The sequence below is a fragment of the Chelonoidis abingdonii genome, chromosome 3 (genome assembly GCF_003597395.2).
Source record: "Chelonoidis abingdonii isolate Lonesome George chromosome 3, CheloAbing_2.0, whole genome shotgun sequence".
NCBI classification, from domain to species: domain Eukaryota; kingdom Metazoa; phylum Chordata; order Testudines; family Testudinidae; genus Chelonoidis; species Chelonoidis abingdonii.
The window spans coordinates 155,042,829-155,061,935 of record NC_133771.1 but is presented as its reverse complement, the minus strand read 5'-3'; the positions used below and the strand labels follow the sequence as shown (position 1 = coordinate 155,061,935).

Below are 19,107 nucleotides of genomic sequence, written 5' to 3'. Positions count from 1 at the left end.
CGCCAAGGGAGGCAGCAGATAAAACCTCACCCCAAGGGCCTGTTGGAATCCCTGCACTGTCCCCTCAGAAATGCTGGCTCCCCCTTATCTTACAGGGAGCGACACTTAGCAAGGCTAGTGCTGGAAACACACAAGAAGTCTCTTTGCACACGGCAGCAAAGAGCCCCTTCCCCCCCTTCTGCTCTCTCTCTCCCAGCTCAGACAATCACCCCAAGCTACCCCCAGGAGATCTCACTGCAACAGCCAAGCTAGGCTCCATGTTCTGCTGCCAGAAATCCTGCCCTGGGGCCTGTAACGCCTTCTTCACAGCCTCCCTACTGCCAGCCATGATCCTCTCCATTCCAGGGGCACCTATGCCAGAGCCCCCGCAGAATGGTAGGGGACTGGACACCTAGCAGCCCAGCGCTGAGAGACACCACAACAACCCTAGCACAGGACAGCGTGGGTGGAGCCAGGCCACGAGGAGGTCTCCTCTGATCCTGGGGGTGCCTGCTGGTACTAGGAGGGAGTGGATGGTATTTGCTGGGATGGCTCTTGACAGATCATAGAATATCAGGGTTGGAAGGGACCTCAGGAGGTCATCTAGTCCAACCCCCTGCTCGGATCCCTTGCTATACTTCTGCTGGCTTCCTTGGGATGGGCAAGAAACTGGGCACTGAACACAAGGTGCTCTATGGTGGCACCAGCTGTATCTGCTCCGATGCTCATTGAGGTGGGGAGGGAGAGAATACACCCTCCCTTTGCAGCCCCAATCACCCTTCATGCCCCTGGTGCCCACTCCTCTGGCAGTGTCACCTCCCCTCCGCATGTCCAGTACCCCTTTCCCCAGGCAGTACCAATTCTGCTTCTCTCCCCATCCCTGTGTCCCTCCCTACCACAGTGTGAATCCCCTTTTTCATCCCCACCCAGTTCTCAGTGCCAACTCCCCACCCCAGGGTCCACAGCAATAGTATCTCTGTGTGTCCCAGAACCTCATGGCGACACCATCTTGGTGTACCGGTCAAATACCTTCCCATCCAGGGAGCCCCTGGGCTAGCTCCTCCTGTCTCTGACTGGCAAGGCAGGGCGAGGAACAACACTAGGCATAGTCATCTGTGCTGCCTTTGTTTCCTGGTTTGCAGTTTCCCCTGCCTCGAGCCTACTCCTGCTCTGCTGGGCCCTTTCCTACCTCCTCAACAGGCCTGTGCAGGGCTGACATGGGTGTGAACATGCTCTACCCATGTCACTGTCACTCCAGGGAAAGAGCATTCCCCAACGGCAGCACCAGCCCTTCGCCCACTGCACTGAGCGCGCTACATGTCCCCTCCCTACTGCACATCCTCATGCCAGCAACGGCTTGCCCAAGTGACTCAGACCCCCCTGGGACTGACTGTTGCCCTGCAAAACAATGGTGCCCAAGCTAAGCATTGTGTGAAATGCCCCTCTCTGCTCCTGGAGTTTAGCTCACCATGGGTGGAGCTCTCTGATCCTCCCCTCTGGCTGACTGGCTCTAGGAACGAGATGGGAAAAAATAACTGGGAGTCATCTCTTAAGCTGCCGTTCCCAGTCATTCTGCATAGATCTTTATAGACCAACCCTCCCTCTCCATCCTGCATGCGGTGATCAGCAGTAGAGTGGTTAACGCTGACATTTCCATCGTCAGCTGAGTGAACAGCCCCCTCCCCACCAGGATGAGGGCAGTCGCCCTCACAGAACGATGGTTTCAGGCTGTCTGCAGCCTCGGGCAAACTTCTCTGCGCTAGTGACACGCTGGGAAAGTTTATAAGCTTTTCTTCATCCCCAGGGGGGTTAGAAACTAGCAGCCTCTTTTGTAGGGTTCCTGCACCCCTGCTTCCTCTTCAAAGATTTATAGCTCCTCCCAGCTCTGCAGCAGTCCCCTGTTGTGGGCAAGCCACCTGTGGATAAGCTGAGCCCTGCCCAGCAGGAACAGCCATCCATAAGCGCATAGGTTATTATTAGCCTTGTTATTCAGTGTATTTTGGAAGGCCCTGATGGCTGCTGTGCTCACAAAGGAGGGGAACCAGCAGCTGATGCTGGAGGCCTCCTGAGTGCAGAGGGAGTGAAGAGCATTTCAGACACATGGGGGAACTGGTCTGGATGCGAGCTAAGCAGGAGCAGACAGAGGTCTCCATTCAGGCTGGTGCTGATGGAGCCAATGGGTTCCCTGGGTGGGCATATAGGGTGCACATATGTGAATGGTGCTTCAGAGAGGCACAAGCCAACTGTCGTCCAGGGAGTGCCAAGGCCATCTCTGTGCCTGGCAGGCCCCCTCCAGCAGCATCCATCTTTTTGATGCCGGGGGCAATTCTGGTTCCACAGACTCCTGGAAAATAGCCCCCCAGAAACACACTGCTACCAACAGGGCCCTGAAATACTGGTTCAGCCACAAAGCTTGCTCCCCAGCACAGCTGCAGCATGGGGCCCGGTGTTCATCCAGATGCTTTGGAGACTTCCTGGTGGGAAACCCCCTTCTGGGCAGGGTGCTCCAATACCCTGGTGATGGGCACGGCCCAAGAACTGGAATAGAACAGGGCTGCCACTAATTCCGGACAACCATGGACTGCTCTACTGGGGGGCAATCCTGCGCCGCAACAACAGTTAAATCACAGCCCCCTCCATGGGCTTCTCCTGGGCTGTGTGGGGAAGGCTCTGGTATCGGGGATAGTGTGCTCCATCCTGGGCACCTCCTCACAAAGAGGGCAGCCAGCTGGAAGGAGCTCAGCGAAGGGCCCCCGGAAGGGCGGGGGCTGAGGAGAGGGTCAGAAGAGCTAAGTGTGCCTAGCTTGGCTAAGAGGTGTCTGGGAATGGAGTTTGCAATCCCTGGGGCTGTAAACCCCAAGGGGGAGGGGGGAAAGAGAGTATAGCTAGGAGGGATGGGGTGTGATTAAGGGAATGGGACTTAAAGCTGAATCTCAGGAAAGTCTTCCCAACACAGATGGATGTGGCTGGGGAACTGCCACTCTGGAGATGTGGAGGGAACCCCATGGCCAGGGCGCGTAGAACGGAGCCAGGCAGGCACCACACAGGATTTCTGTGCTGCACTGACCTCCCAGAGCTGGATGGGATGGGACCCAATAGGTTTCCCCACCTCTCCATGCAGTGCCTTCTCCTCAGTGTAACAAGTCAGTGACGCTAGGGCTGACTCCGGCCCTGGGAGTCCCTGAGCTCTCTTTCAAGGTCCTCCCCTGGCTTCATTACCTTCCCCAAGCCCTGCGCAGTGCCGAGCAGTGGGGAGCTCCAGAGCAACACGTGGCTAGGACAGCTTGCTCTCCTTCTCAGCTGTTCCAGCGTTTGCTGGCAGCACAGTGAGGTTTTCAGAGGGTGAGACAGCTGCCCTGTTTGTTTGGTTTGGAGGACACCTTCCCTGTTCCTTCTGACCCAATCCAACTGTCCCTTCCACTCCCCAAAGGTCTCTTTCCAGCAGCCAAACAAACCCTGCACCAGCAGTGGAGGATCAGCCACTGGGTCAACGGGGCCTGTGCTCAGGGGCTTTGGAAAAATGGGTGCCCCCGGTGCTCCTGCCGGGGAACAAGTCAGGGCATGAGGGCTTGCTGGAGCACTGGGTGGGCAGAAGTGGGCAAGCCCCTGTCATAAGTAGATAGGTAAGGTAAGGGTTAATTTTCTTTTACTGTAAAGGGTTACAAAGGGAACCAAACACCTGACCAGAGGACTAATCAGGAAACCGGATTTTCAAAAGTAAGGGTGGGAACCTCTGGAGGTTTTTGGCTTTGTTCTTGTGTCTTTTGTTTTCCTCGTTGGAGTAAACAAGCTTTTCTTCTAACTCATCTTCTTTCAAATATCCTACTATAAAGTGTGAGTACAAAAAGGAACCAAAGTAATCGGCTGTGATGTGCTTTGATTTGTATTTACATGGGTGTTGATTTGCTGGATCGGTTTAATTGGGCTATCCTTTAAATCAGACTGGTTATTCCTATTTCTTATAGCCAAGAGCCTGTATTGATCTCTTAATGAAGTATTATTGTTCTGTATTTTCTTTCTTTTAATAAAAAGTTTTCTTTTTAAAACTTGTGGAAGTTCTTTTCCTAGTGAGGCAAAGGGAGAGGGAATTTCTGTGCCCGGAGTCCTGTTACATCTGTGACAGGTAGGGAGGGGGGAAAAGTACGGGGAAAGAGAGAGAGAGAGGAATCAGCTCTGTTCCCTGGTGCTTAAGGCTTGTCTCTCTTGGAGAGACGGAGACCAGTTTCTTGGTATTGTCATGAAAGAGATTGCATCAATCCCCTCAGAGCGGAACACGGAGAGAGAGGGAGGAGGAGGGAGATCATTCCTTTGCCGGTAACTCATACTTCTGAGTCTTGGGGTCCCCCAGGGAAAGTTGGGGAGGCCAGAGAGGGGGGTCCCCCCAAGGAATTTGGGGAACCCAGGCTGATATTAGCCTCATACTATCTGTGGCAGCGAAATTAAGATCAAGCTGGGTATAAGCTTGGGGAGGTTCACAGTAAGCACCCAGATTTTGTACGCTAAAGTCCAGATTTGGGAAAGAGTTTACCACAGCCCCCACGCCACAACTCCATTTTCATGGCAGGAGCATGGGGGAACAGCAGGCGGAAAGGGTGGGGAAGGGCCACCACTTGCCCCTTGTGATGGAGTAGGGGCTGTCTGTGTGGGGAAAGGGAGAGCAGGGGAGGACTTTAGGGGATGGACCATACCGGAGCCTGTAACCTGAGCTAGGTAAGGGAGGGGAAAGGTCAACCCCTTTGCCCGGGAAGGAAGACAAAGGAAGGGGCTGGCAGGAGGGAAGTAGTTTTCGGTTTGGGCCTGTGTGGGCGGAATTCAGGGTATCCTAAGCTGGGATCCAAGCACCCTGAAAGCCCAGAAGGACTCGATTGAGCGGTCCTAACTGTGCCTGCAAGCTCTGCCGTAACCTGCGTTCCTGTTGTCCAATACACCTTCTGTTTTATTGGCTGGCTAAGAGTCACTGTGAGTTCCAGGAAGAGGGGTGCAGGGCCGGACTCCCCCACACTCCATGACACCCCTCCCAAAACCCTAATCTGCCCCTGTACACCAGTTCTGTCTTCACTCAGCCCCTAGTGATGTCATGCCCAGATTGAGCCCTATTAGCTGATGGCTGCAACCATTATTGATCAGGGAAGGCACACGGGACTCCTGGGTTCAAATCCCAGTTCTGCCACTGACTCGCTGTGCACCCACTGGCAGGCCATTGTTCTGTTCTGTGCCTCCGTTTCCTCAGCTGCACAGTAGGGTTTGTCTCACCAATTCCCCCTCTGCTTTTATGCCAGGACTTGGCTTCTCCAATCTCCCTGCACCAGGGGAGACTGGCCCCCAGCTAGACCTTGGATCACCAAAAATTCCTACCAGCCAGGTTCTCACCATCCCAGCCACCACTCCGGGGACAACTCTCAGATTTGCTGATCCTTCCCCCAGGTGGGAACAGAACTCAAAGCTTTGCAGAACAATGCACTGTGATCCCCAGTGTGACGCTGACATCCAACAGCAGGGTGACTCAGCAGGCAGACCCTTATTCAAGAGCACAGGAGTTCAGCTCCGTACAGAACCCAGGTGACTGTTCTGGAGGGAAGTCCAGGTCCCTTTGCTTCTGGCCTGTGATCACAAGGGCGCTGCCAAACACACAGTTGAGGGTCCAGTTGTTCCCACCACTGCTGGTCAGGTCACCCAGGACTGAAGCCATTGGGCTTGCAGGGCGCTGCCCATCAGGTGCGGAGTGGCTGCAGGCCTCGTTTCCTGCAGCAGCCTCCCATGGCTGGCTGGAGGTGGGTAGCACTCGATGCAGCAGAGCTTGTACAAAGCATCTAGGACAGGCCTGGCTCCATGCCAACCCACGAGATTTGCATCAAGAGCCTGTTGCAACACGACAAGCAGCCTGCTTACCATCCCTGCCTGAGCTGGGAGGGCACCGCGTCTCTGCAGTAATGACATCACAGCACAGGCCTGCACCACCGGAGAAGGGGGTAACCCCCCCCCCCCCCCACACACACACACCAGGACTAGAAAGTTAAAGGAAACAGGACAAGCAGCCCCAGGGCTGGACTTACTGCTGTGCGTGGCTGAGCCCTCCTCATTCCATAAGGACCCCAGCACCCAGGGATGGCTGCTCAGATCACATAGAAGAGCCTAGGAACTGTGCCTAGTTCAAACCAGGCCTGGACCCACCTGGCCACCACACCCAGCAGAACATAGAGGGTTCCCACGGCTCATATAGCACTTTCTCTCCCACCAGCCCAAGGAATGCCACACCCCAATCCCAAATTACATACAGTACACAGTCACCCTGCACCGAAGTGCAGCCACTTCTGTGGTGGAACACACCGGATAGCAACACTACACACAGGAACTCAAGGCAGGGACTCACATGAAACAGCAGGACTAGGGGAAGGCACAGTGCAGTTACCAGGCTGGGATCTGGCCAGGCCAAGGGAGTTCACATCAATTCCATGGAAACATGCCCTGGGATCTATAGTAACCACAAAGCCACCAGGGCCAGTCTTACACCTTAGCTGAGCAAATGGAAAGGTGCTATCTTCAGAGGTGCTTGAGCAGGGGGAGATCATTCCAAAGGGTGCTGGGCCCAGTACAGAGCCTTGGAGCAGGAAAGCTATTTCCTGTAAACAGAGGAGAATGGGAGCCAGGAAACAAACTGCCACTCTAACACACAGCCACCCCTGGCTCTCACATAGCCCCCAGCCCTGATCAACTGTAGACCCTAAGCCCCACAAGGACAGCGGGCTGCAGCCTCCTCTATCGAGGCACTAACAGGGCCCCAACTGCTGCAGCACATCTGCTGCCAGAGCCAGGGACTTTATTTCTCAGCAACTTCTCTGTTCAGAATGGCAGGATCCTCCCCAGACCCATCTGTCCCGCCCCCACCGAAAGGCTCCTCTCCAGACAGGGTGCACTGGGGAACTGCAATACTGCCAGTTAGGAAGCGTGGGTGAGGGGTGGAAGAAAGAGCCCCCTGGGATTTCCCCTAGGCTGGCAGCCCCGCAATGCCCAGGGCGGGCACGCCCAGGTCATCGCTGAGCAGCGCTAGGGGGCCCAACTCCAGAGCAGGAACAACAATCCAGTTAGCAACCCACCCCTAGCCAGGTCTCAGGTTGAACACCCACATCCTCTGTCGTCCCTGTGCGGCTCACTGGCACCGGGTGCAGCATAGCAGCTGGTTTCAGCCCAGAGCACATGCCCTAGACACTCGCAGGGCAGGGGGCAAAGAGAAAATGCCACTGCTGCCCTCCCAGGTGCAAAGGGGGGGGGTTTCCCCTTCTTCCCACTCTTGCTAAGGAAGGGGATCCCCAGGCCTGGAGCACAGACTTCTAGCCAGAGCCCAGCGAGCCCCCACAAGAGTTTTAGAGATCTGAGGAGTGGCGGGGAGAGCCCTGTGCCACGGCCCTAACTCACCTGATCATTTCCTTGAGACACAGAAGCAGCTGCAACAGCCAGGAAGAACGAGTGCCCAGCCAGGGAGGGTCCCTGCCACCAGCCTCTCCCTCCCAGGCAGGCCCTGAAATTAGCAGCCTCTAGTAGCTGAGCTGTTAATCGGATCCCAGCGTGGCCGGAGGGGCTGAGAAAAGCAGAGAGACTTACTGTGTGGGCTGCTCCCAGAGGGGCCCTTCCCTCTCTTCTCTTCCCTGGCTCCGCGCTGGTGCTGGGAGCCTCCCTTGCCCCAGCTCGCTAGCTCCGCTGCTGGCTCTGCACAGAGGAAAGGTGGGGTTTGGCCTGGTGGCAGGATGTACAGAGCATGCAGCTCAGATTGTGTGTGTGTGTGTATGTAGGGAGCGGGGGGGCAGTATGAGCAGAGAAATTAAAGGCACAGCAGCTGCTGTCTGACTCCCTGCCCTGGAGCTGCTTCCCTGGAGAAGCCCAGGCCTCCCCTTCCCCACCCCACTTCAGGATTTCCTCCCTAACTGGGGTTCACCCAGCCCCATGTGCCAGGCTGCAGATCCTGCACCGCCCTTCAGCTGCGTCAGGGCATGTTACAAGGGGGTGAGGAGGCTGCACTAATAGCCTCAGCTCTCCAAGACACCAGACAAAGGGATCCTCACTCCAAAAGCAAGGTGCCTGCACAGTGATGGATCTAGAGGGGCTGACCCTGGGGTGAGCAGAAGGCTCAGAGCCTGGCTCCCACCATGAGCTGAGGCAGAGGCTCAGGCCTGCTCAGGTCCAAAAGCAGAGGATCTAACCGCTGAGTGAAGGAGAACCTCCATTAATAGTATAGAGTCTATGACACACACTTGAGTAGTTCTGATTCCATCCAGCAGAGGGCACACAAAACATTACCCAGCCTTCCTAGCCTTCCAAGCACACAGCACTTTGCAAACAGTCAGGGCAAGCTCCAGGCCACAGTGCGCCAAGCGTGTGTTTGGGGCGGCACGCTGCGGGGGGCGCTCTGTCAGTTGCTGGGAGGACGGCAGGCGGCTCTGGGGGATCTGCCGCAGGTGTGACTGTAGACGGTCCGCTGGTCCCACGGCTCCGGTGCACCTCCTGCAGACACGCCTGCGGCAGCTCCACCGGAGCCGTGGGACCAGCTGACCGTTCACAGACACGCCTGCGGGAGGTCCACCGGAGCCGTGGGACCGGCAAGTGGCAGAGCGCCCCCTGCGGCATGCCGCCGTGCTTGGGGTGGGGAAATTGCTAGAGCCGGCCCTGCAGACAGTAATTAACCTCACACCCTCACCACATTAGAGCGCTCAGAATCATCCTCCCATGTTCCAGATGGGGAAACTGAGGCAGAAGGTGACAAACATCCATAGCAGAATCAGGAATATAAGCCTGGCTCCTATTCCCATATGCAGGCCACTGGAACTTGCTGCCTTCTTCCTTCCCAATGAGGAGGGCTCTCTCACCATGATCACTTATGCCTCTTGCAGCCAGGCTGTATGTTTTGCTCATTCTCCAATGGCAGGACACTTCTCTCACACAGCCTGAGATGTCCTGGGACTGGGCCTTGCCTCCCCAACACCAAGAGGTCCTGCTCCTCACGAGCAGCCTTAAGCCAAACAGACCCTTCCCAGCTGTTCACAGGGAAACTCCAGCCACTCCAGGCACTTTTCTGAGAACTGCCCTGGACGTGCTGCATGAAGGGCAGTGATCCGGACAGCGTCCCCTCCCTGGGGCACTGGGAAGGGCATTGCCCATGTCTCCAGGGACAGGGGATCCCTACTTCAGACGGCAACCCACCCACAGCGCTTAATGCCCCTCAGTGAGACCAGATCTCCTGCAGCGCAGACTAGGAATTAATGCACTGAAATGAAATACCTGCTAGCGTTCTCCCTCAAGACACCTCTGAAGGGATGGACAAGGCACTGTCGTTCCCCCCCACCCCTCCGGTAATACCCATTGTCACAGCCCGTGGGAGGGAAGGATGTACTGCACACAGGGGCCTGGATGTGCGTGTCTCATTGCATGGATGTGGGGGTCTGTACAATGAGTTTGGCTATACAGGTGTATGCTGCATGTATAGCTTTATAGGACTGTATGGGTATATAGGGGAGTGCAAGGGACTGCACATGGTATTGCGTCCTGAGCAGGCACACGTGCACTGGTGTGTGTGTGTATGTGTTACACACACAGGCAGGAGTGCTGAGTGAGCATGCAGGACACTGTGCATGGCACTGTATGCGCAGGGCAAATGCATGGGCGGCGGGGGAGAGGTGCCTGCACCTGGCGGTGCCTGCGCAGCGCTGGACAAGCACACAAGGGGGTGTTGCGCATGCTGTGCTGGGTGACCGTGTAGCAAATGTGGCTGGGTGAGTCCGGGCAAAAGGAACTCTGGCTCAGTGTTTGTTTTAAGCTCATCTGAGCTTCTTGTTTGTTTATTTTCCCTAGGCACAGGAAAGGCAGGATCGGGGGGGGGGGGGGGGGGGGGGGGGGGGGGGGGGGGGGGATGGAACAGGTTTGCCCTGGAGGACAGGTTTGCCTTGGTGGTATGACAATGGCGTATCATTTTGCTGACAGGTTAAAGCAGGCAGTGATGGCCAGGTACTAACTAGAGCTAGCTGCAGGAAGGAAAATGCCCCAGGGGCTGAGAGAGAGAGAGAATGGGAAGATACAGCCCTGCTGTAAAGGGGTCCCAACCCCAGTGATGCTGCATACTTAGAGCAGGTTAGATTTGGCTGAGGATCTTTGCTTTCACCCAGGACCGGCGCCAGGGTTTCTGGTGCCCTAGGCGCCAGGCCATTTCACCGCCCCGCACGCGGGTGTTGCGGCTCTGGTGGAGCTGCCGCAGGCATGCCTGCAGCAGGTCCACCGGAGCTGTGGGACTAGCGGACCGTCCACAGAAATGCCTGCGGCAGGTCCACCGGAGCCGCGGGACCCAGTAGACCCTCTGCAGGTACGACTGCAGCAGCTCCACCGGAGCAGCCTGCCGCCCCCCGGCAAAATGCGGCCCCCCCCCCCCATAATGCTGGCGCCCTAAGCGACTGCCTAAGTGGCCTAAATGAAAGCGCCGGCCCTGCTTTCACCCCTTCCTGCCTCAGCCTACTTCTACTGAGGTCAGTGGCAGATTTTGCCATTAGCTCCAGGGGAGCAGGATTGGGGTCTGAGCCTGGCAGTCCCTGCCCCTAAGAATCTCCAGCCAGTTGGCTGCATAAATAGAACAACCTGCTGGGACCCCTCCTGTTCTAGGTGTTACCCACTGGTCCAGGGCTAGCTCCAAAATACCCAGCAGCCTTTTGTGGGATGCACAAGAAGCCGGGAACCGGAGAACAGGGTACTTTGCCCCGTGGACTGGGTCAAACAGACGAAGCTAGGAAAGAACAAGCCAAGCCCGATGGAGCTGCAGAACCACTCCCAGTTCTGCTGGAGGCAGTGCTGCCAGGTCAGAGAGAAGATCCACCCTGGCTGAGGGAAAGAGCTAGCAGCATATCCTTTCAGCCCTATTTACCAGCCAGGGACAGACATAGGGTAGCTCAGCTGTAGAGACAGCAGGTACAGCACAGGTGGGCATGAGATGGGTTACTGAGCCCTTGGAGGAGAGAGGCAGGGGTGCTGGGACCTCTGACCCTGATGAGCCGACGAGAACTGTGCATTCATTGCATGTGTTGTGCAGCCTCTGGGTGGGCGGAGCTGCTCAGTGAGCCCATCAAGGCCCCAGGCTTGATGTGGGGCTCAAAAGCACCTCAGGAGCTGGGCGATGGACTCATTCATTCGAGTCTCAGTACAGAAAAGCACTTCCCAAGTTTCAGCATTTGCTGAACTGTCCGTTAGCTCTAGACCCTGCCCTATCTCAGACCCAGGAGGTGGGAGCCACCAGGGCTCCAATGGGACCATTTCAAGTGGAAACAAGCAGTGGGTAGGAGGCATAGTCAGTGACTTACAGGGGAAGCTGGAGAAATCGCCCCCAGAATCCCTGCCCCTCTGGAACTGTTAACTCCTTTCTGGGGCTGGTGTTTCCGCTGTTAATCTACAGCTACTAGGGACCTTGCTTTGAGCTCCCTGCCTTGGGTATCCCCCTGGGCCCCAAACCCTCCTCCCAGAGGACCTCCTCCAGCTCCTGCTAAAGTCAATGACAGTCTGGGCACTGATTCTAGGGGAGCAGGAGCAGGCCCAGCACCTCAGTGGAGAGATGCAGCTAGTGAGCAGGCCTGCCCTAGCAGACGGTGCCTCATGGCCCAAGCAGGGATAGAAAGGCCCCTGTGCCTTTAAGAGCCCAGCCCTCTCCTCCTCTTATTCTAGTGACAGTCAGCTGCGTTTTTCTCTGGAGCCACAGCCCTCTGTGTGAGTCAGGCCTCAGCTATGCCTGGCGCCACACCCAGAGCAGCGCCTGGATCCGCTCGTGCCCAGGAGGGACGTTTGCCAGGAGTGTCTGAGTCCTGCCCAGGCTGCCAAGCTAGAGCAAAGCAGCCAGGCAGCCCCCAGCAAAGGGGGACCCGGCCCCTGCCATCGACCTAGCTAGAGCAAACCACCCAATGATTGCTCCGTGAGCACCCTCTGCTGCCAGGAGCCGGCATTGCTGAACCCAGCCCTCCCCAAGGCCTGCTGAGGAGCCTTGGCCCCGGCCCCAGGAGCCCAGGGCCGCCCAAGCGTATTCATAGCATGGGCCATATATCGATGGAAGAATGTTTTGTGGGCCCCTCCACCACATTTGCACTCATGCCCTGCCAGTCACCATCACCCAGGATGCAGCTTCCCTCCAACCTCTGCATTGTATCCCTGGAGTCACTAAGCTCCTTGGGATATGTGCCATCAGAAGGGGCTGCTGCTCTTTAATAGTTTATCATGCAGTTGGGGTTCTGAAAACAAACCTTATCCTGCTTCTCTTTGCTCTTCATTCCCACCACCACCCCCTCCCGTGACATGTGCTGGCCCCACCTCTCCCTGCCACAAGACTGCCTAGGACTTGGCTCTCTTCTCTTCTACTCACCTGAAAGGGCTGATTCTCCACTCTGCTCCACGCCGTGCTGCCCAGCTGCATCACTCTCTTCTCCCCTGCACAGTGCTGTCCTCCTGGTGGCTCTGGTCCCTAGGAGTGGCACCTCTTTCCTGCATAGCAGCAGGCTCCGAAGAGGCAGCCAGAGTGGCTGCTTGTTCTTTCCATCTGCTTTGACAGGGTTTCGTTTGCAATGAAGAGACTGGAGATCGGTAGAACCAGCTGGAGACAAGGAGGCGCTAGCCCCAAGCGACCTGACAGCTCTCGGCAGAGTAGAAACTGGGACCCGACGCTTTAAAAGAGCAATAGGCTGTCCCAGGCACAGAGAGGGAACTGCAGCTCACCCAGACACACTGGACTCCCCACACCAGCTGATTTCTCCACTGAACACTCTATTGCTTTGCTGCAGTATGTCAGGCTCCCAACTGCTTTAGCCATGAGAGGCTGCTCCCCTGGGCACTGGCAGTGGTTTGAACTAGTGACGTGGTCTGGAAGTGCCAAGCATTGCTATTGGGGGCATGCAGCGGTGGGCCTGGGGGTCCTTTGGGCAGTGCAGGGAGGGGATGTGTCAGGGGATGCAGCGAGAAGGTGAAACTGAAGAAAAGGGGATGATTCAAATATTCTTAGAGGTAAGGAAGCTTCAGTTGGGCCCTGCCTGCCAGGTGGGACTGTGTGTGGTGGGTTGGAAGAAGACCCACTCCCCCTTGCCATACACCTGGCATGTGCGTGCATAAGCTGGGCCAAGTGCTGACAAATCTAAGGGGCAGCACAGGCACTGGGCGGGGGGCTGAGGGAGCACGGAAAAGCAACAATAGCCACCCTCCCTCTATAGCCAGAGAGGAGACACTGGGCTGTTGAGAGCACATACAAAGAGTGGGTAACACAGACACCAGCCATGCACACCACATTCCCCAGAGACCTCAGTTCCCTTCTGTCTCCCTACAGGAAAGGCCGAGATATTGGAGCTAGGCCACAGCTAGCAGGGAAGGCCTAGGAGCTGAGGCTGGGAGGTGCCCCCCGCAGCACTGGTTATTGGACTGTTACCCCACCAGAAAGCCCTCCTAACTCAGGCAGAGAGAGAGGACCCCCCCCCCGTCACACACTGCCACCAAAGGGCTCTCACTACCTTGGGGCTGTTGAAGCTTACAAGGGCTGCTTCCAGCCTCTGCCACCGGGGGGGCGGGTAGGGGCAAATGCCACCCCACACCTGTGTGCTCTCAGGCAAAAGGCCCTATGGGAGCTAACGGGCAGAGTGGGCTTGAGTGAAGGAGCAGGCAGCACCTCGGGCGAGGCGGGGTGGGACTCAGTGTGTGGCAACCAGGAGCCCAGGCTGGGTTCTGGACAGGTGAGTCTGAGTCTATCCTGGACGCAGAGAGGAAGACGGTTAGGGGCCCTGGAACACGTGTGGCTCCAGGCCTGTCAGCACACTAAACAGGGGGAAAGGGTTGTGTTCAAGGCTGGGCAGAGTCCCCCACCCCCAATGGTGCCCGAGGTCCGGCTCCCAGCTCTAGGCAGAGCCTCCCCCCCTGCCTCCCCCGCATGGTACCCATGGCTTTGGGTGCCAGCCCGAGGCAGAGCCCACCCGCACTCCCCCTGCCTGAAGCACCGGGTTCCGACTCCAGGCAGAAGTCCCCTCCCCACAGTACCTGAGGCTCTGAGGTTAGGCTTCAGGCATGGCCTATCTCACACACAGTGCCCAAGGATCTGGACACTGCTCTCCCCACACATGGTAGCTGAGGCTCTGCGGTTAGGCTCCAGGCAGAACCCGCCACCACTCATTGGTGCCTGTGGCTCTGCATCCGCCAGCTTGAACCCATTCAACACAGAGAGGCTGGCAATCTGATAAGTTCCATTTTTTCTTTTTTACACAAATATATACAGGATATTATACACAGCTCAACACAGACACAGTGCCAGTTAGAACACAGCTCCCCCCCCGGCAGTGCCCCGGGACCGCGCCCAACAGCCGCACATACAGAGCCACCGCAACCTGCCTGCCACACCGGGATGAAGGAGGTGGTGCAGATGGGAATAGGCGGCCAAGGGGCCAGCATCCCCCCTGCTCCTTAGTCTGGACACAAGCACTTAGAGCCCTGTGCTTCATTTCTAGCCTGTCCTGGGGAAAATCAATCAAAATTAAACAACGTGCATTTCAACAGGGAGCTCGGGAGGGGACGGGAGGGGAAGTCTGCCCGAGGAACCCACTGGGCCCACCCTGTCACAGCCACTACTACAGAAGAACATGCTCCAGCCACCAGCTAGCTGCTAAGAATGAGCCAGCATCTGAGCCCTTCATCACTTTGTCTTCCCACATGAAGGAGCAAGTCCTGCTATTGCCTCTGACTCTGGCATTCCTATTAGAGGGGCAGGGTAAAGGAAGGACATCCAGTCTCGGTTCCAAACTGCCTTGGACTTGCTGTGTGACCTTGGGCAAGTCTCTTCCCTGCTGTGCCTCAGTTTCCCCATCTGTACCATGGGGATGACAATTTTGAGTGCCCTCCTGGGAGCAGAGATGGGGAAGGCTGAGGCTTGACTCTTTAGGGTCTATAAAGTGCTTTGAGCTCCCGACTGGAAGTTGCTAGCAAAGGACCAAGACAGATTATTACTGCCCTCCCTGGAGCCAGCTCTGACTGGTTCCGATACACCCACTGGGTTCCAAGTGCTGCTCTGGCTGCAGTTAATTGGAGCAGTGTCCACGTAGGGTGTGCAGTCAGGGCTGTGGCCGGCAGTGGCCAATGAACAAAGCACCAGGGTGAGGGAGGCAAGGGAAAATAAATACAGCTCACCATCAGGGAGGTTTATTTTGTGCTCCTGCTGCTCACTCTGCCTGGCATGCAGCCCCCTGTGTAAATCCAGCCTAGCGTGGGTGTGATGCTAAGGGTCGGGGGGCAGGGTTAGAAATACGCTCAGCAGGCAGTGATGTCCCATGAGAGTCCCCCAGCAGCATGTTACACTCACCCATGGGACCAAGCTCACAAGAGGGATTCAACTCTCTCAGGGGCTGGGGGAGGTGGGATGGCAGAGGCTGCTTCTCACATTGTCTGAGCAATGGGGACGGGGAGCCGCATCCCTACGCTGGCAGGAACCAAACACACAGGAGGGGCCAGCCAGGGCTCTATACCTGGGCCAGGGAATCAGGGTCAGCCCCAGTGCCTCTTGGCAGCTGACTCAGTGCCCAACGCCACTCCACAGCAATCAGGGAAAGCTGACCCCAGTCCTCCCCCTTGTTGGCCCCACTGCGCAGACACAGGACAGGAGGGGGGGCCGGCAGCAGCTGGGTGTCAGTTTTTTATTTCAAAGGGGGGGGGGTAAAATGTACAAAATAACGCCACTTAAAACAATGCCACATGTCCCATGGTGAGCTCCCACCACGGCCTGGCTGGGCACCAGCTACCACAGACGTGAAAAGGCCGTGTGGGCTGGATAGAATACGTGCCCATGCTAGCCCTTACACTCCCCTCGCCCTGCGAGGGGTCCTCCCACTATCCTTGCCACCTGGATGTGCTCTCCAGCCATTGCTGAGCCAGCGCAGTTTTCACTGGGCGACACCCGCTCCCCGAACTCAGCTAGGTGCTGCTACCAGCATTGGGCTGCGTGGGGGGAAGAGCAGGAGCAGGCCCAGATTGTTACACTTCCCCCAAACCAGACCGTGGTCCTCACGTCCCACAGAGCCAGGGGCTGGGGAAGGGCACTCACACACCAATGCACATGCGTGTGCGTGACACAGCCACGGGGCAAAGGGCAGCGCAGCGCAAGGGCACTGCTCCTCCTGTAGCTAGGACCAGTGCTGGCTGCCGGACTCCCAGCCGCCCGCTACTAGCTGGGGTTGCAATACCTTGATTAAAGCTTTTCTTCTTTTAAATCTAATAAATTATTAGTGTTCAAGATTCCAGATGTGGGGGGCACAGAGGAGGTCATTGGAGACCGGAGATTCCCCCCAACATTTGCTGCCTCAAAGCATCCAGGCTTCTGCTGTCCCTGGGTCCTCTTCCCCCCAGAATGGGAGCAGCAAGGGTCAAAGTCATCTTCCTTCTCCTTTTCCTTCCCAGGGTCTCGTTGTCTCAGTAGGTGTTAGAGAAGATAACTAGTAAGAGCAGGTCCCTTCTCACCCACCCAGACAGGAGTGAGAGGGAGCGGGGCAGGGGCGGAAGCAGGGAATGGAGAATTTGATGCACGGCCCCTTCCCACCCTTGGAATGTGCGTTAGGGCAGCGGCCCGGGCAGGTGGGAGGGGGTAGGGGCTGGCATCCTCCTTGCCACGCTCCCTGCTTCATTTGGTTCCCTCTCTGTTTGCAGCGGCCGCCCCAGCTCCCGGGACCGCCCTGCCCCTCCTGCCCTCTGGGGTCGCTACTGGTGGATCTCGTTCTCTATCAGGCTGTCCTCACACGACTGGAAATCCGTGTCATTCATGCCATCCGAGTTGATGAGCTCTTCATCCTGGGACCCCTGCTCCTCGGACTCGGCCGCATCACCCTCTGGAGAGGAATCCTGCAGCACTTGGGCAATGTACTTTTGCTGCAGAGGGGAGACAAGAGACATGTTAGCGCTGTGCAGGCTGCTGGAAAGCCACAGCAGCACAGTAGAGTGGGTAAGCACCATGCAGACAGGAGGCTGAGTGCAGGGCACGGTGGGGCTGAAAGGAACTCCTGCTACATGGAATGCACAGGTTTCAGCATGGCATGGGGGCAGAGAGAGGAGCTGGATGATTTCAGGGACGCCGCTTGGATGGGAAATGCTAGCAGCAGGGCCCGGGGTGCAGCTCTTGATGTCTCATTACAGGTAACCCTCGAACCTCGAGAAACATCTGAACCCTCCAGGGAGCCAGGGGTGGGAGTAGTGGCAGTCAGGGCTCCTACAAGACTGGAGGGCCTGATATTAAAGCGGCCTGATTTTCCACCCCCCAAGAAGACAGGTGCCCAGCACTTCCTGGCAATAAACCCCTCTAAGATGGCTCAAGCTGGGCACTCACATATTGAGGCCCTTTGGAAAAAAGCTTCCCTGCTGTGGGGATGGGGAGCAGCAGGGGATCTAACCTGGAGGGACAATCCACCCCATCAGGTAGCTGGAGTTCAGCACAGGGCCTTGTTTATCTGTACGGACACCTGTCTGGCTGCAGGGCCAATGGGAGCAGTCAGAATTCTGCCCTCCCCACCTTCCCCAATCTGCAGATCAGCTATGTCACCACAGAACTTTAACAAAGGGCATGGCAGCAAGACTGCGTGGGCTTGGGAAAGGGTGACAAGGCCACATTAGCCGCAGTGGCCTCTACACATGCACACAGCCATTCCGATGAGGCCTCATCAGGCCTCCCCCGTACACTGGGGTGAATCTGGAGTCACTCTGCTGGAGGGGAATCCAGCCCTTCCTTTACTAGTCACACACTGTTTGCTCCCAGGACAAATCTTGATGATCAAAGGATTCACAGCCCCACTTCCTTGTCCCCTTTGTGCCATTCAGAGCACCCTGGCATGGGGAAGTCCCCAGTGGGTACAGGACTGGTGTAGCCAGCTCCTGTAGGAGGCGCAGAGAGCCCTGGTATAGGAGATGAAGGAATGAAGGGCATGGCTAGGATGTGTTGCAGTCCAACTATCCCTAGGTGGCAAATGCCCTCTTGGAGATCACTGCCAGCTGTCACAGGTCAGAGCAGCCCCCAGGTGGCTCTAACTTACAATGGAGATGAGGGCAGAGTCAGGCATATGTAACTAGCTCCTTGAGGCTCCTCCCCCCAACCCGCAGCAGATCTTAGCTGCAGCAGAGTATCTGGCCTTGGAAATAACTTGATTATACCATAGCCGGTTTGCTCAGGAAAGATTTAAAGGGGCACCCTCAGGGACTCCAGACCCCAGAGAGCTGGGCAGGAGGGGGAGGGGTTACCCCAAAGTGTTTTCATTCCATTAGATTGCAATGAAAACAGCTGGCGCTGAGACGTGGTGTTCCAGCCCTGCAGTGTTTGCAGCGTGCACTAATGGGCGAGAGCCAGAAAGTGAAATAAAAAGGGGAACTGACCAGTCTGGTTTCATTTTGCCTCTCTCTCAGCTGGGACAAAGGGAACAAACAGCATCAGGGGCGCGAGGGGGAAGGGAGAAGATGGACAGTGCAATTCCTCATCTCAGCTGGGCGAGGGACATGCGGAAGGGCATTCTCTTCTGAGTCCCGCCTGCACCCCACGGATGCCGGCTGGGCCAGGCCCGGAGTGAGGCCCTCAGACAGGAAGAGACGTGTGCAGCCCCCTTGCCCTGTCCCAAACCGAGAGACGCAGGGCAGCGACAGAGCTGGCAACTCACAGCGGATTTGGGAGCTGGCGGCACGGCGGCAGGTTGCCCGTTCACTCTCCCGTCCACGGCGTCCACCTCCGTGTGGTCAATCTAGAGGTCAACAGAGTGAAATGGAGACATGGCATGGGGATGGCAGGGCAGCTGGTCCACTGACCCCGTCAAGCCTTCCCTGGGAGCCTTATCTGATCAGGGAACCTGGGAGCCCAGGTCATGGCTGGGCTGCAGGGGGCTGAGCGCCCAGCTCAGGGGCAGCCCCATGAGGCTCCTTTTCCAGGAGGCTGGAGAGGGAACAGGTTCATGGGCCAAAGATGGGGCCTGGCAAAGGAGTGTGCCTCCCACTAAGCTTTCCTGTCGCCCACGAGACCAGTGGCAGTGGCCTTGAGATGGGGGAAGAGCCCTATCCCAATGACATCCACCTACATGTGAGTGAGGAGGCAGGAGGTATTAGATAAGGCAGCCCATAAGGAAGGGG

The 19,107-nt window shown here is 57.0% G+C and overlaps 2 protein-coding genes across 5 annotated transcripts in view; both read right to left on the bottom strand.

Annotated features, from left to right (window-relative positions):
• Nucleotides 1–7,736, bottom strand: part of CAPN11 (calpain 11) — a 31,530-nt gene extending 23,794 nt beyond the window's left edge. Inside the window, exon 1 of one of the 2 annotated variants that reach the window (XM_032770443.2) lies at nt 7,579–7,736. The gene's annotated coding sequence lies outside the window, so the exon portion shown is untranslated. The other variant, XM_032770444.2, reaches the window with a different exon arrangement.
• Nucleotides 7,737–14,204: 6,468 nt separating this feature from the next.
• The window catches only part of TMEM63B (transmembrane protein 63B), an 87,040-nt gene continuing 82,137 nt past the window's right edge, over nt 14,205–19,107 (bottom strand). For all 3 annotated transcript variants that reach the window (XM_032770434.2, XM_032770432.2, XM_032770435.2), the window contains 2 exons: nt 18,645–18,725; nt 14,205–16,875 (listed from right to left, as the gene is read on the bottom strand). In XM_032770434.2, the coding sequence (XP_032626325.1) occupies nt 16,708–16,875; nt 18,645–18,725 (249 nt within the window). In that variant the 3' untranslated portion in view covers nt 14,205–16,707. The remainder of the gene's footprint in view (nt 16,876–18,644; nt 18,726–19,107) is intronic.